At 37.7% G+C, this 15,549-nt stretch overlaps 1 protein-coding gene across 1 annotated transcript in view; it reads left to right on the forward strand.

Moving 5' to 3' along the window:
* The window catches only part of LOC142842154 (uncharacterized), an 89,418-nt gene that overhangs the window by 38,176 nt on the left and 35,693 nt on the right, over window positions 1–15,549 (forward strand). The window contains exons 2-6 of the mRNA XM_075959060.1: window positions 12,908–13,034; window positions 13,227–13,287; window positions 13,817–13,860; window positions 14,586–14,973; window positions 15,057–15,476. Coding sequence (XP_075815175.1) covers window positions 12,908–13,034; window positions 13,227–13,287; window positions 13,817–13,860; window positions 14,586–14,973; window positions 15,057–15,476 — 1,040 coding nt within the window. The remainder of the gene's footprint in view (window positions 1–12,907; window positions 13,035–13,226; window positions 13,288–13,816; window positions 13,861–14,585; window positions 14,974–15,056; window positions 15,477–15,549) is intronic.

The following is a 15,549-nucleotide window of genomic DNA, read 5'->3' on the forward strand; positions in this document are numbered from 1 at the left end:
TATTGATTTTGTGTTTAAAAAAATCTTCTTCTCATATATTGTCATCTCCACCTTAATTAGCTTCAGCTGTCAACATGATGTAGATTAGAGTCATATTGAGAGAACATCAGTTGAGGCTTTGCCCAGATCAAAATAGCTACTAACTATGGGAAAATTATGTTGATTGATGATTCATGTGGGAAGGCTCTTCTCTTCCACTCATGGTTTCAATACCCTAAGAATGTGGGACTGAGAGGGTTAAGAAGGCTAGCTGAACAAGAAAGAGTGACTAAGCAAGAGCAAAAACCAGTAAACATTTTTCCTTATTGTCTCTTGCCTTCATTTTGTAACTTGAATTTCTATCCTAAGCTTCCACAGTTGTGGGTTGTGATCTGGAAATATCAGTCAAAGAAACCTGTTTATTACCTCACATGCTTTTTTTTAGAGAATTTAATCACAGCAAGAAATGAATAAATTAGGCCAAAATGTGGTACACCAAAAGTGATTTTGTTGCTGGGTAGAATGTGGGAATGTTGTCTTTTGGAGGATTGTGGAGGATATTAGAACTTTAGGTGGCAAAAGGCATAGAAAACTGTACAGAGCTTAATTAACTATTCCTGTAGGACTAGGAATATGGGGGTGTTGAAAGTAATGCACACAGGGGAGCTTGAGTTCATTGGATTTCAGTGGGAAATAGACTTCATGAAAAATATATCTATGGGTCATTTGTATAATATTTTCTTCCCAAATCATTCCAATTTTCTCCATTCCCTGAGAAGTTGAGTAAGGCAAACTTAAAAAGTAGTTGGGAGATTTCTTAGACAAAGCATTGCTTCTGTTGGGTATTTATTACTGATGATTTATTTAGGTCTACAGTGGAAAAAAAATGAGTGATGTGGATAGAAACAAAAAGTCAGTTTTGTGGAGAAAAACAACACTAGGAAGATTCAAATGGCAGTCCTGTCGTGAAAAAGAGGACAACATTTCAAGAAGTTTAGAACCATTAAAGAGAAGGCCCTTCTTATTATTTGAAGCCTAGGAAGGTAACTTAGGGAAAGATTTCATCTATCTAAGTCTTCAATTTCTCAAAGGAATAGGCAACCTGATTCCTAATCTGAGAAAGCAACTTCATGCAGAAGCTGCTGGAACTCTGAACCAAGCATAGTAGCATCCATAACAACTTAGAAGCCAAATTGTGTGTGTTGTGGAGGGACCCATGTTGTATTGTTTCTGGAAAAAAGAAAGAAGCAAAATTTATAGGTCATAAATTCTTCCTCTTTAGTTTCAGCTGAACATGGTTTTGTCCATCTGTGTTTGGCAGAGTCAGAAACCCACTGAGGAGACTGTGAAACTTTATTGCATGAAGCTGTGAAGATGAAGACAGAGTTGTATTTTTAGATGATAGGATGTTGTAATACCCAAGCTATGAGATATCTGCCATGGAGAACTACATATAGGAGGTAGATATATACATATATATAATAAATATATAAGGATATATGTATATAATTTTTCATGAATAGTGCTATCTAAGCTCTTTGAAAATGAGTCCCTACCTGTCTGAGGCACAGCTAAATGATTTGTTGTTTGCCCTACTGAGTTTTAGTGTTACCATGAACCAATCTTCCCTCACTGTGTCCACATTTCTCTCTCTCTCTTTTCAAAATTTATTCTTCTTGTAAACACAGGCTGCTTATTCATTTCCCAGGCACCCAGACCTGAATAATCACACAGAAACTATATTAATTACAGCACTGTTTGGCCTACTAGCTCAGGCTTTTTATTAATTTGCTCTTTCATTTTAACCCAGTTCTATTAATCTCTGTGTCACCACGAGGCTGTGGCCTACTGATAAGGTTCTGGGGCGTCTTTCTGCTTTGGCAGCTACATGGCCTCTCTTATATTCTGCCTACTCTATATATCTCTTCCAACCTGGCTATATTCTTCCTTGCCAAAGCAGCTTTATTCATTAACCAATAAAAGCAACACTTATACAGAAGGACATCACACATCACTTTTCTTATAATATATCCCAACTGCAGTTTTTCTGTTCTCCATTTCTCTCAGTCCTCTCCACTACTCCCTTCTCCACCAGATCCACTCAGTCTTCATTTCCTTTCAGAATAGAGCAGACACACAAGAGATATCAATAAAGCCATACATAGCAAATTGAAATTAGACTAGGCACATATCAAAGACTGCATGGGTCAATCTAGTAGGAGAAAAAGGGTTCCAAGAGCAGGCAAAAGAGTCAGAGACATTCCCCACTCCCACTGTTAGGAGTTGCACAAAAATAGCAAGCTACAAATGATAACATATATATAGAGGAATTGGGGCAAACTCCTATAGGCTCCATGATTGCTATTTCAGCCTCTGTGAGCTCCTAAGAGCCCTGCTTAGTTGATTCTGTGGCCTGTGTTCTCCTGTGTCATTTTAGTTAGAAAAAATTATGACTATGAATTTTTTTGAAATTTTTTTCTGTGTTTTTGGGGTGAGATTGTTCTCCATTTCCTGTTATTATTAGGGTTGGTATTTTTCTAGTGTTTCAGATTTCCTGGATGTTATGTTTCAGGAAATTTTTGGTTTAACATTTTCTTTGGTCAATATGTCCATTTCTTTGATCATGCCTTTAAAGTCTGAAATTCTCTGTTCAATGTCTTGTATTCTTTTAGTGAAGCATGCCTCTGTACGTCTTATTAGATTACTTAGATTTTCATTTTCATAATTACTTCAGTTCATATTTTTTAATTGCTCCTATTTCTATTTTAAGGTCTTGAACAGCTTCATTTCTGTCAACTGTTTCTTCATTTACTTTTTGGTTTTCTTTAAAGGATATATTAGTTTTCTCCAATACTTCATTTATCCTTTCTCTACTTTTTTAAAAAAGGGATTCATTTACTTCTTTAAGGACTTCTGTCATCTTCATAAAGTTGGTCTTAACTTAATTGTGCTTCAACTCTATTGGAATATTCAGAGCTTGCAGCAGTAGGATACCTGGAATCTGGTAGTGACTTATTGCTCTGGCTGTTGTTGATTGTGTTTTTAGTTGGTGTCCAAGTATCTGGGTATTAGGAATTTGTGGATCTAGGTACTCATCTCTCAGTTTGTCTTTGTTGCATGGGTGTTATTTTGCTTGATTTCTATTTGCTTTCTAATTTTCTGCTTTATGTGGCCTATGGTTGAGCAGGTGCTCTCATCCCAAGTTAGAGCTGGAAATCTTACAAATGGTGTCCACCCATGTTTGGGCATGAAAGGAGAGGAGACCATAGGGAATTTGGAGATAGTGTTGATGGGGACTGAGAGACTGAGGAAGGTCAGTTGGAAGGTGGCCTACATAGACTTCTTGCAGATAGTTGAAGTTGAAGGCTACAACACAGAGAAGAGGAGGGAAGTGGGGTTGGGTATAGTGTTGTGGGATTATCAAAAGAATGGAGGAGGTGCACAGACAAGAAACCCATGTGAATTTCTGGTGACTCCCATAGGTTCTGGTCCAGCAGAGAGTCTTTACCTCTGTTTTCCTATCTTTTTTTTTTTTTTTTGGCTGATGTGGCCTGCACTTGAGCAGAGGCTATGCATCTGATATAGGGGTAGGTACATGGTTTTGGTAGTAGCAGCTGTAGGGTTGCTGAAAGATCATGTCTGTGGGAATGTAGGGAGTGTGGAAATTTCATGGGTTTGTGGTCTGCCTATCTGTTCTCACTGGTGTGACATACACATGAGTCTGCCTAAGATGGGAGGTGTAACACAGTCATATTTCTGTTTTTATGAATGGGAATATGCCCTGTGCCATTATATGTTGTAAATCTTTATTTTTTTATTTTACAACATGTGACAGTCAAGAGATTGTCTAAAATGTCAGAAGAGACTTTGGACATTTGTGATGTTTGGGCTGCTACAGATTATAAGGATCATTGAACTTACACTAAATGCATTTTATTTTTATTTGTATTTATTCTTCTCTCATTCTATATATCCTGATTCAATTCTCACCCTCCTCTACTCATTCCAGTTCCTCCTCCACCAAATCCCATTGTCCCAGCTCCACTGCTTCCTTTTCCCTTCAAAAAAAAAAGAGCAGACCTCCCAGGGAAATCAACCAAATAAATCATACCAAGGTGCAATAAGACTAGGCCCAGACTCTTATTTCAAGGCTAGACAAGGCAATGCAATAGGAAAAGGGTCCTAAGAACAGACAAAAGAGTCAGAGATGCCATGACTCCTACAGTTAGGAGTTTCACAAACACCCCAAGCTAAACAACCATAGCATGTATGCAGAGGACCTGGCACAGAGCCATGAAGACTCTGTGATTGCTACATCAGTTTTCTTTGAGCCACTATATGCCCTACTTAGTTGATTGTGTGGGCCATGTTCTCCTGATTTCCTCAACCACTGAATGCTACAATCCTCACTCCTTCCTTCTACAAGATCCCTACAGCTCAAGCTTATGTTTGGGTAAGGATCTCTGATGGGCTTCCATCAGCCCCTGGAAGAAGCCTCTTTAATAACAAGTAGGCCAGGTGTCAACCTATGATTATAGCAAGAAATAGTTAAGAATCATTTTATTGATATCTTTTCTTGGTCTGCTGTTATTTGGTTCTACCCCTGTTCTCTGAGCCATTCAAGTTCTGGTTCCTGGCCATCTAGGCAGTGTCAATTATGGGTTTCCTCTCACAGTATGAGCTTCAAGTTAGACCAGTCATTTATTGGCCATTAAGAAATCTCAGAGTCACCAGTGCCCCAGCATATCTTGCAGGTGGTACAAGTGGGTTGAATATTTTGTGGCTGGCTTGGTGTCCCAGTCCCACTGGGAGCTTTATGTGGTTACAGAAGATGGCTAGTTCAACCTCCATATGCTTGATTACTAGGAACAGTCACTAGGGTCACTTTTATAGTTTCCAGAATGTTTTCACTACAGTTTCCACATCCCCTGTTAAAAGCTTCTCTATTCCCATCATCTTTCCCTGTTTTCTCCCCATCTGTCCCTTCCTCGCTCACCTGATCCTTCCTCTTCCCATCCCCCCTGCCTCCAGTATACCCACAAGATCTGTTCTATTTCTGCCTACCAGGGAGATCCATGCATCTCCCCTAGAGCTGTTGTTACTTAGCCTGTCTCTGTCTATGGATTGTACTGTGATTAACTGTGATTACTGTGATTATACTTTACTTAACTGCTAATATCCACCTATAAGTGAGTAAATATCATATTTTCCCATGTGATTATGGGCTTCCTCACCTAGGATATTAAAGAATTCAAGAAACTCGACAAGAACAAAGCAAATAATCCAACTATAATGGGAAACACCTCTAAACAGAATTCTCAGTAGAAGAATCTAAAGTGACTGAGAAACACTTGAAGACATGTTCAACATCTTTAGCCATCAGGAAAATGAATATCAAAACAACTTTGAGATTTTATCTTACACCTGTTAGATTTGTTAAGCTCCATAAATCAAGGGGCAGCTAATGCTGGCAAGGACGTGTAGCAAGGGGATTCATTGTACAAGTGCAAACTTGTACAGCCAAGGTGGAAATCAACATGCAGTCCTCAGAAAGCTGTGAGTCAATTCACCTCAAGACCCAGCTATACCACTCTTGGACATATATCCAAAAGATCCTACCACAAGGACACTTGCTCAACTGTGTTCAGAGTGGCATGGTTCATAAAAGACAGACTGCTGTATCTGGGAGAGATTGTGTTGATAATTGACGTGGGAAGGCTCCTCCAATGAGGGTGGCAATATCCCTAAGAAAGTGGGTTTGGGCTACAAAAGGGAGCTATCTTAGCATGAATGAAAGAGAGACTAGGCAAGAGAGAAAGTCAGGAAAAAATCTTTGTCCATGGATTTTTGCATTCAACTATTAACTTGATTTTCTATCCTAAGCTCTGAAAATGATGAAGTCAGATTACCCCACTCATTGTCTGAGCTGGTTTTGGTTAGAGGATTTAATCAGAGCAACATAAATGCAAGTTAGGACAAAGAAATGGAAAACCAAAAGTAATATTGTTGCTAGGCAGAACCTGGGAATGATGCCTCTTGAAAGAGTGTAGAAGATATCTAGACTTTCGGTGGTGAAAAAAATATAGAAAGTAGTACACAGAACTAAATTGGCTGTTCTTATAGGACCAGGAAGACAGAAATGTTAAGAAGAATGCCAGAAAGTAGAGACTGAGATCATAGGATTTCAGTTGGAAATTATAGACTCCATAACAGATTAAGTTAGAGGTCATTTGTGTGATATTTTGGCTCCAAAATCTTTCTATTACCTGGAAATTTAGTAAAGCACAATTTAAAAAAATGGGCTGATTCCTTAAATGAAATATTGGATCTGTTGGATGGTTATTACTGATGATTCATTCAGGTCTACAGTAAAAAGAAAACACGTGGGGCTGAAATAAATGAAAATGAAAAGGTAGTTTCAGGTGGCAACCAATTACTGAAAGAAGCAGGGATTTTCAAGGAGTTTATTACTATTATAGATAGGCCCTTGCCATGGAATGGAAGTCTAGCAAGGTGCTCCAGGAGTAAGACTCCATCCACATAAACCTTCAATTTATGTAAGGAGTAAGCAAAGTGATTCCTAATCCCAGGAAGCAATTTCATACAAAATCTGCTACACCTGTGGTCCAAGTGTGTTAGTGTCTGTCAATTAAGAAGTTAAGCTTTTCAGGATCACTCATCATGTGCTGGTCCTGGAAACAAGAAAGAGTCAAAATTTAGGGTACTGGGTTTTTAGTTTGTGGTTACAATTCAGCATTGTTACTGGCATCCATGTTTGGCAGAGACAGAAACCCAGTGAAGAGATTGTGAGAGTTCATACCATGAAGCTATGAGGACAAAACCTGTTGTTGTTGTTTTTACTCTTTTGGAGGTCTGCCACCCAGCTCTCAAAAAGTGGCATACACTGAGGCTTATTTTTATTATAAATTTCTGGTCTTAGGTTGTCTTATTTCTAGCCAGCATTTCTAAACTAATTGTCCCATCTACCTTTTGCCTCTGGGTTTTTTTCTTTCTCTATTCTGTATAAATTTTATTTACTTCTTATTCTGTGGCTTGCTGTGCATCTGAGTCGCTGGCCCATGCTTTTCTCCCCTTTTCTTGGTCATCCGTCCTTTTTTTCCTCCAAGATTTCTCCTCCTGTTTATTCTTTCTGCTTGCCAGCCCTTCTTATACTTTTCTACCAAGCTACTGACTGTTCATTAGGCCAAATAGGTATTTTAGACCAGCCCAGTATCATAGCTTCACAGAATTACACACATACAACATAAAAGAATTCAACACATATTTGTATCATTGAAACAATTGTTTCACAACATAAACAAATATAACACATCTTACAATAATATTCCACAACAGCCAGGGTTGTATTTTGATACAGCCTAGGTTGCATTTTGATACCACAAGATATTGAGATGCCTAAACTATAAAACATCTTCTGTGGAGAACTAGCTGAATATAGGGAGTGAAATTAACCACAGAGATATATGAAAAGATGCAGGGCTGGGTGGTAGTGGTGCATGCCTTTAATCCCAGCACTCGGGAGGCAGAGCAGGTAGATCTCTATGAGTTCGAGGCCAGCCTGGTCTACAAGAGCTAGTTCCAGGACAGGCTCTAAAGCTACAGGAAAACCCTGTCTCAAAAAAAAAAAACCAAAAAAAAAAAAAGAAAAATAGATGCAGGGATAGGGCCATCTAAGCCCTTTGAAACTGAAGCCTTGTGTATCTGAGACAGAACTACAGGATTTGATATTTGTCCTGCTGTGCTTCAGTCTTGCCTTGGTTCAATCTTCTCTCACTATGTCTCCATTTCTCTATTTTGGAATGTAAATAGTATTCTATATTCTATACCATTGTATGTTGGAAAGATGTAACTTGTTTTCTGATTTTTACAAGATGTTATTTGCTGTGGGACACTGGTCTTGTACCTTGCAAAGATTTGTCACTTGTATTAGTTTAATAAAATGCTGATTACCAGTAACCAGGCAGGGGTGATGAGAACAGGTGAATTTTGGGAAGAGGAAAGGCTAAGTCTGCAGTCATCACCCAGACATAGAGGAAACAAGATGAGAATGCCTCACTGATAAAAGGTACCAAACCATGTGGCTAACACAGACAAAAATTATGTACTAATGTAAGATGTGAGAATTAGTTAATAAAAAGCCTGAGCTAATAGGCTAACCAGTTTATAATTAATGTAGACCTCTGTGTGTTTCTTTGGGATTGAATGACTGAGACCATGTAGGACAGAAACCTCTGTCCACAAGTCACTGTCAAGTGATTGTTTTGAGCATCAGAAGAGACTTTTAACATTTGAAAAGTGTAGAGGCTATTGCAGACTATGAGTATCATTGAAATGACTAAATTAATTTTCTTCTTGGATGACCATAAGCCTCTAGTGACCCAGGTTAGAATTTAATTGATTGAATGAAAACCTCCCAGATAAGATGATGTATTTTAACATGTGCCTCTTCTTGGTAACTTTCATTTGATTGCTTGTGAAATTATTAGTAGGAGGAGCCTCTCTGGATGGAATCTTTCATTGGGGCTGTGATATGATGTAGTAAAGAGGGCTACTTGTTTGTTCCCAGCTGCTCAGCCCTGAAATAATCACACAGAAACTGTATTAATTAAATCACTGCCTGGCCTTTTAGCTTTAGCTTCTTATTTAAGGCTAACTGTTACATTTTAATTTAACCCATTTCTATTAATCTGTATAACACTATGTGGCTGTGGTTTACCAGCTAAAGTTCCCAGAATCTGTCTCTGGCAAGGCTACATAACTTCTTTCTGACTCTGCATTCTTCCTCCCAGCATTCAGTTTAATTACCCCCCCCCCACCTAAGTTCTGCCCTATAGCTCTGCTATAGGTCCAAAACAGTTCCCTTATTAAACAATGATAATCACAGCATAGAGAGAGGAATTCCATATCACCTCCCAATTCTTCAACTCCATCAGAGACTCCAGAAGGATATAATATTACCTAGGTAAACAGGAAGTATATTGTAAGCAACTTCCAAAACTCTAGAAATGACAAAGACATCTTGTTGCCTGTACAGTCACCCAAAGTTCTTCTGTGTTGTTGGGGGCATCCAATCTTCAGCTCACGGGTCCATACTATCAAGCAGACTTTTCCATAAAGTAGGAAATTTGAAGAACTGTTCTGCCTTGCAATGGAAAAGTCCATCAGTTGCCTTCTTCTGTGTCCTGCAGAATGTCTAGCAGATGCTTTCATGAATCAGGAACCCTGTGAGTCCTGCATGTCTAGTTCATCAAGCAGTCCAGCCTAGAGCAGTTTCTTGCCCAAATGGCTAACAAACTCCATAAGGAGCCTCTTCAATGCTGATTATCCTCTTGAAGTAGATTGGTGCTGCCAGGAGCAGATGTGTCTCATTGTCATGAAAAGTCTTAAGCTCTTAAAACATTTTAAAGGTCATATTGTGAAAGTCTCTGAAAGATTTGAAGAATCCCTATCTATCTGAAATACATTTCTATACATCGAGAAAATCTAACTAACATGCTACTAACTATTACTATTATAGATGACTCTCTATTTACCTATATTTTAATTATACATTACATTTTTAAATGAGCTAGACAAATACAATGCCTTAATCAAGAGCAGAAATGCATATAATAAAATTGACCTTAAATTAGTATCAATAAACCAAGATCCATACCAATGCAAATATCTATAGCATATTCCCTTTTAAATGTAAACAAACATTTATGAACAGTATTTGGGAATATGGGCATAGTTCTCTTCAAACTGCTTCCTGCTCTTTATTTGGTGAAGTAATTTTTTGGGTGTGTTCATAGTGACCTTTTGGGCAGTCTTGCTTCATCAAACCACATTAGTCTGGAGGGATTCCACAGGTTCTCATCCTTTGTGGGAAAAAAAAGGGAGAACCTCTTTTGCAAAGCAACAAATCCTTAGACCCAAATTCTGAAGACATGATACCTTTAAAATATACATGTTGGTTACTTAGCTCCTTTACAGCCAAAAAAATTAAAGAAAACACAATAATATACATAATCCAGAGACTCTGTATATAGTCCATGTTTATGTGGCTTATTATTTTATTCTATTACTTTTTAATATTTATTTTATTATCTTTACTCCTTTAATTTATGATTGTCTATACTCTGTTTCTTTAAAGACTTTGTTTCATTTTTATAAACCATTTACTTCTTTTTATAACTTTCTATATTTTTCTTCTCTCTCCCAAGCCTATGTACATTTTTTAAACACACCATGTCTCATTTAGAGGTCTTTTATGTATGAATCTGTCCTATTGTGTGTCTGTAATTCTTTACTGTTTAGGAGCGCTTCTTAAAATGCTAAGCACTTTGGAACTTAAGCTGTGCCATTGGTAGAGCAAATACGGCCTGCCTGCTTGCTCCATCCAGTCAACATGGCAGAGGCATGCTTGCTGCCTCTGAGAGCCATGTACATTGCCCCATTTTCAGGCATATAGGGGATCTAAGTTGCCAGTAGCAATCTGCTCACAGATCCCATAGCTGGTCCTCCAGAAAGTCAGAGTTCACGGTGGCAGCACAGTCCAGAAAGCCGGCATTTCAAAATGGTGCAGGTTTTTTTCTGCTATCTCTGAATCAGAAAAAACTCTCTTAAAGGAACCGCAGCATGTCACCAGTAAGCAAACCCCATTTGGGGAAATAAATGTGGCTAAACTTTATTTATTTAGTGTCTAGAATTCTTTTCCAAGCTCTCTAAGATTTTAAGTGGATTTTAGTTGGCCACACAAGCACCAGTTTGTTGTGGGAAGCCACTTGTTAGTTCCCAGCTGCTCAGCCCTGAAACAATCACACAGAAACTGTATTAATAAATCACTGCTTTGCCCATTAGCTCTAGCTTCTTACTGGCTAACAGTTACATATTAATTTAACCAATTTCTATTAATCTGTATATTGCTATGTGACTGTGGCTTACGTAAAATTCTCAGCATCTGTCTCTGGAGGGGCTCCATGACTTCTCTCTGACTCCACCTTCTTTCTCCTAGCATTCAGTTTAGTTTTCCCCACCTAGCTAAGTTCTTTCCCATAGCTCTGCTTAAGCCCAAAGCAGTTCCTGTATTAACCAATGATAATCACAGCATACAGAAGAGAATCCCACAATATGAGTTTCTGTAGCCTCAACCCATTTCCTGTTCTTTGTGTCTACCATGTTGTGGTTGAAACTAATCAGTCAGCTTTCTTCTTTTGCTGTCATAACTTCCCCACCATCATAAATTCTAACACTAAATCACACAAGATCAGTAGAATTAGCTGCTATTTGGTGCCTAGGTGGTTTAATAGCCCACTGTTTTCATTTTTGTTTGTTTATTTTTAGAGACAAGGTTTGTCTTTGTAGCCCTAGCTGTCCTGAAACTAGCTCTATATACCAGGCTGGCTTCAAACTCAGAGATCTTTTGACTCTGACTCCCAAGTGCTGGGATTAAAAGTGGGCCAGCATTCATGGCTTTTGTTTTAATATTGTTGTATGATGGTTCCTGTCAAGCATATGCTATTGTACTGAGCTTCACCCATATCTTGAATTTTAAAATTTGTCAGAAGGTTTCATTATGTTTCCCAGAATGGCATGTATTCATGACATTAATACTGCCTGTGCCTTCTGAGTCATTGGATTGCAGGTGCATAAACTTCTTCCTGCCTGTTTTGTTTGTTTTAAATTTTTATTTTAAAAAGAATATTTTTGTAGTAGGAGGAGGGTGGCCCTTTGTTCCCTTCTTGGTGACGAAGATGGGATTACTTGTCGTCCTGGCTAGCTTACACCCAAAATAATCACACAGAAGCTGTATTAATTTAAACACTACCTGGTTCATTATCTGTAGCCTCTTATTGGCTAACTCTCATATATTGATTTAACCCATTTCTAGTAATCTGGATATCACCACAAGGTTGTGGCTTACTGGGAAAGATGCAGCATGTCTGATATTGGCACCTCCATGGTGGTTCTCTATGACTCTGCCTTCTTCCTTCCAGAATTCAATCCTGTTTACTCTGTCTACCTCTACGTATTTTACCTGTATGCATGGATATGCACCATGTGAGTACCTGGTCTTTACATTGATCAAAAGATGGTATTAGAAACCCTATGCTGGGAACAATGGATAGTTATGATCCCCCATGTAAGTCCTTGAGCCCACCTGTATGCAAGACCAGGAGGACTATTTACTGTTGATCTATCTTTCCTGCTCTGTGTTGATTATTTATAATCAGCATATTAATTGCTATTGTTTTCATTTGTCAATTTGTAACTTTAAACACACAGTGCTTTTAGTAAAATCTTATTTACATTGCAGTTAAAATTGGGACACTTCAGGTTTCTGGTAGATGAATAAAGAGTTCAAGTGAATGCATAACTCTTTGTAGAAACTTCAGCAAAACCCTATGAGTTATTTCTTTTATATTTGTTTGATATTTTTCATGTGAAACAGATATTTAATATGTATTTCTTGCTGTCCTAGAAGTGATTGCATAGACTAGGCTGGTATTCAACTCAGAGGAAGATAGATATACATGCCTCTGCCTTCTGAGTACAAGGATTAGAGGTATGATTCAATACATCTGGCTTTTTCATCTTATTTTTCTTTTTGTAGGTAGGAATTAATCTTTCATACAGTTTCTCTTATCTGTACTCTGTACTCTTGATCTGTTTATATATCTTTCATTGTTGGTTAGTAGGCATTTCTCTTGTAAGGTGATATCCCATTCAAAGGGTCAGAAATGACAGAGGTGAGCCTCCTATTCATTTTGCTTCTAAAGTGACTTGGTGATTAAATTATGATGTCTGTGTCATGGAATAAGTATGGGGAGCACCATAATTATATGACTATACTGTCAAAGAAGTATACCTTTACAGTGTTGTCAGAATCATGCTTTTGGTTGTACACATGTATGGCATATTTTAGAATACAGTGACCTATGATGATGTGCATGTTGACTTCAATTGGGAAGAATGGACTTTGCTGGATCCTTCGCAGAAGAATCTCTACAAAGATGTGATGGTGGAGACCTACAGAAACCTCACTACTATAGGTAGGGCTGAATTGTCTTTCATGTTTCAAATAAGGGGACAACTATTCATTGGTTAATGGTGCTCTTTTGTAATATGATTGAGAAAGAAGAATGGGGTAAACAAATCAGGCATGGTTGTAAGGTTTGCTACAAATGGTAGCTACATTTTTTTTTTACAATTTTTAATATATAATGTCTGGCACTATATTTTAGGATACAGTTGGGAAGACCATAATGTTGAAGAACATTGTCAAAGTTCTAGAAGACATGAAAGGTAATTTTCATTTATAAATATACAAATATACCTCTGAAGAATTGTAATACATCCTATATGTTTTAAACAAAAGCAGCAGTGTATATAATAACATGCATTGATAATTATTAAATTCTCACAAAATCATATACCTTAATTTCAGATAGGTGAACTGCATTTACAAGTCATTCTTTTAAGAAAGAAGTCAAGGAAACAATGTCTTAGCTTATATTACCATTTGAATCATAATACAATGAGAACTATACTGTAAAATTGTCTGTTTATTTCATATTATTCATATTATAAAAGATATACATGTTGAAAAGATGATAAGTATATCTCTAAAACTCTATTACACTAATAGTCCATAGAAAAGGTAGTTTAACCCATATACTTGTGACTGTGTTAAGTTTAGTGAAGGGGCAGTTAGAGTCATGAATCAAGGGGCAGCTGTTGTGGAGAGGCCTTAATTCAGATGCCACAAGTCTATGAGGACATAAAGTGTGAACTCAATGTGGAAATCTTGTATTCGTTATTCTTCCTTTACTAGGTATATCATATGTAACTCTGGATACAAGCCACATGAGCATAGGGATGTGAAAAGATATAGCATACTTCTCTCTCAGAACAAACAGAAGATATGTAGCAGTCTCCGTGTTGACTATACTTGTTGAATTTGATGTAAAAGTATACAATTAATTAGTTTTATAGCCTCATTGTTAATATATCAACCATCTCACATTTCAGAAAAGCACCATGAGTACTAGGACTGTATAAATATTTCTGTTTGTCCTAGCTCACTTAGCAAATGTAGTATCACTCACAGTAGAGGAAACATTATGAATGCAATAAGAGTGGTAAAGCTCTGAGTTTTTTCAGTTCTCTTCAAATACACGAAAATTCTCATGTAGAAAAAAGATTCTGTGAATGTGAATCATGTATCTTCTAAGATGAAAAGCAAGCCTTAATGGGGAAAAACAAAATTGTAAACATGGTAATAAAACGTTAACATATAATTCCTCTTTAAAATAGGACTAAATTGTAAAATTAATTCATGCAGATAAAAAATTCAACAATGTATTAAATGTAGTAATGCTTTTACATGTACCATTATCATTGTAGGCATGAAAAAAGTCAAACTAGAGAGAAAACTTCTGCATATACTCAATGTATTAAAGCCATTACATGTGACAGTCATCTTCACACGCCTGAAAAAACACATACTACATTAAAACCCTATGAAGGAAATGAGTGTGGTCAAGCCTTTTCACATCACAGTCATCTTCAAATGCATAAAAAGACATACACTGGAAAGAAACCCTATGAATATAACCAGTGTGGTAAAGCCTTTGCATGTCACAGTAATCTACAAAGGCATGAAAGAAGCCATACTGGAGAGAAACATGAATGTAATCAGTGTGGTAAAGCCTTCGCACATCACCGTGATCTTCAAAGTCATGAAAGAACCCATACTGGAGAGAAACCCTATGAATGTAACTTGTGTGGTAAAGCCTTTGCATGTCACAGTAATCTACAAAGGCATGAAAGAAGCCATACTGGAGAGAGGCCCTATGAATGTAATCAGTGTGGTAAGGCCTTCACACGTCACAGTCATCTTCAAAGTCATGAACGAACCCATACTGGAGAGAAACCTTATGAATGTAATCAGTGTGGTAAAGCCTTTGCATGTCACAGTTACCTCAGAAAGCATGAAAGAACCCATACTGGAGGGAAACCCTATGAATGTAACCAGTGTGGTAAAGCTTTGCATGTCACAGTCATCTACAAAGGCATGAAAGAAGCCATACGGGAGATAGGCCCTATGAATGCAACCAGTGTGGTAAAGCCTTTGCATGTCACAGTCATCTACAAAGGCATGAAAGAAGCCATACTGGAGAGAGGCCCTATGAATGTAACCAGTGTGGTAAAGCCTTTGCATGCCATAGTCATCTACAAAGGCATGAAAGAAGCCATACTGGAGAGAGGCCCTATGAATGTAATCAGTGTGGTAAGGCCTTCGCACGTCACAGTGATCTTCAAAGTCATGAAAGAAGCCATACTGGAGAGAAGCCCTATGAATGTAATCAGTGTGGTAAAGGCTTTGCATGTCACAGTTACCTCAGAAAGCATAAAAGAACCCATACTGGAGAGAAACCCTATGAATGTAACCAGTGTGGTAAAGCCTTTGCATGTCACAGTTACCTCCGAAAGCATAAAAAAAACTCATACTGGAGAGAAACCCTATGAATGTAATCAATGTTTTAAAACCTTTGCACATCACAG

The sequence above is a fragment of the Microtus pennsylvanicus genome, unplaced genomic scaffold (assembly GCF_037038515.1).
Source record: "Microtus pennsylvanicus isolate mMicPen1 unplaced genomic scaffold, mMicPen1.hap1 Scaffold_148, whole genome shotgun sequence".
Lineage (NCBI taxonomy): Eukaryota > Metazoa > Chordata > Mammalia > Rodentia > Cricetidae > Microtus > Microtus pennsylvanicus.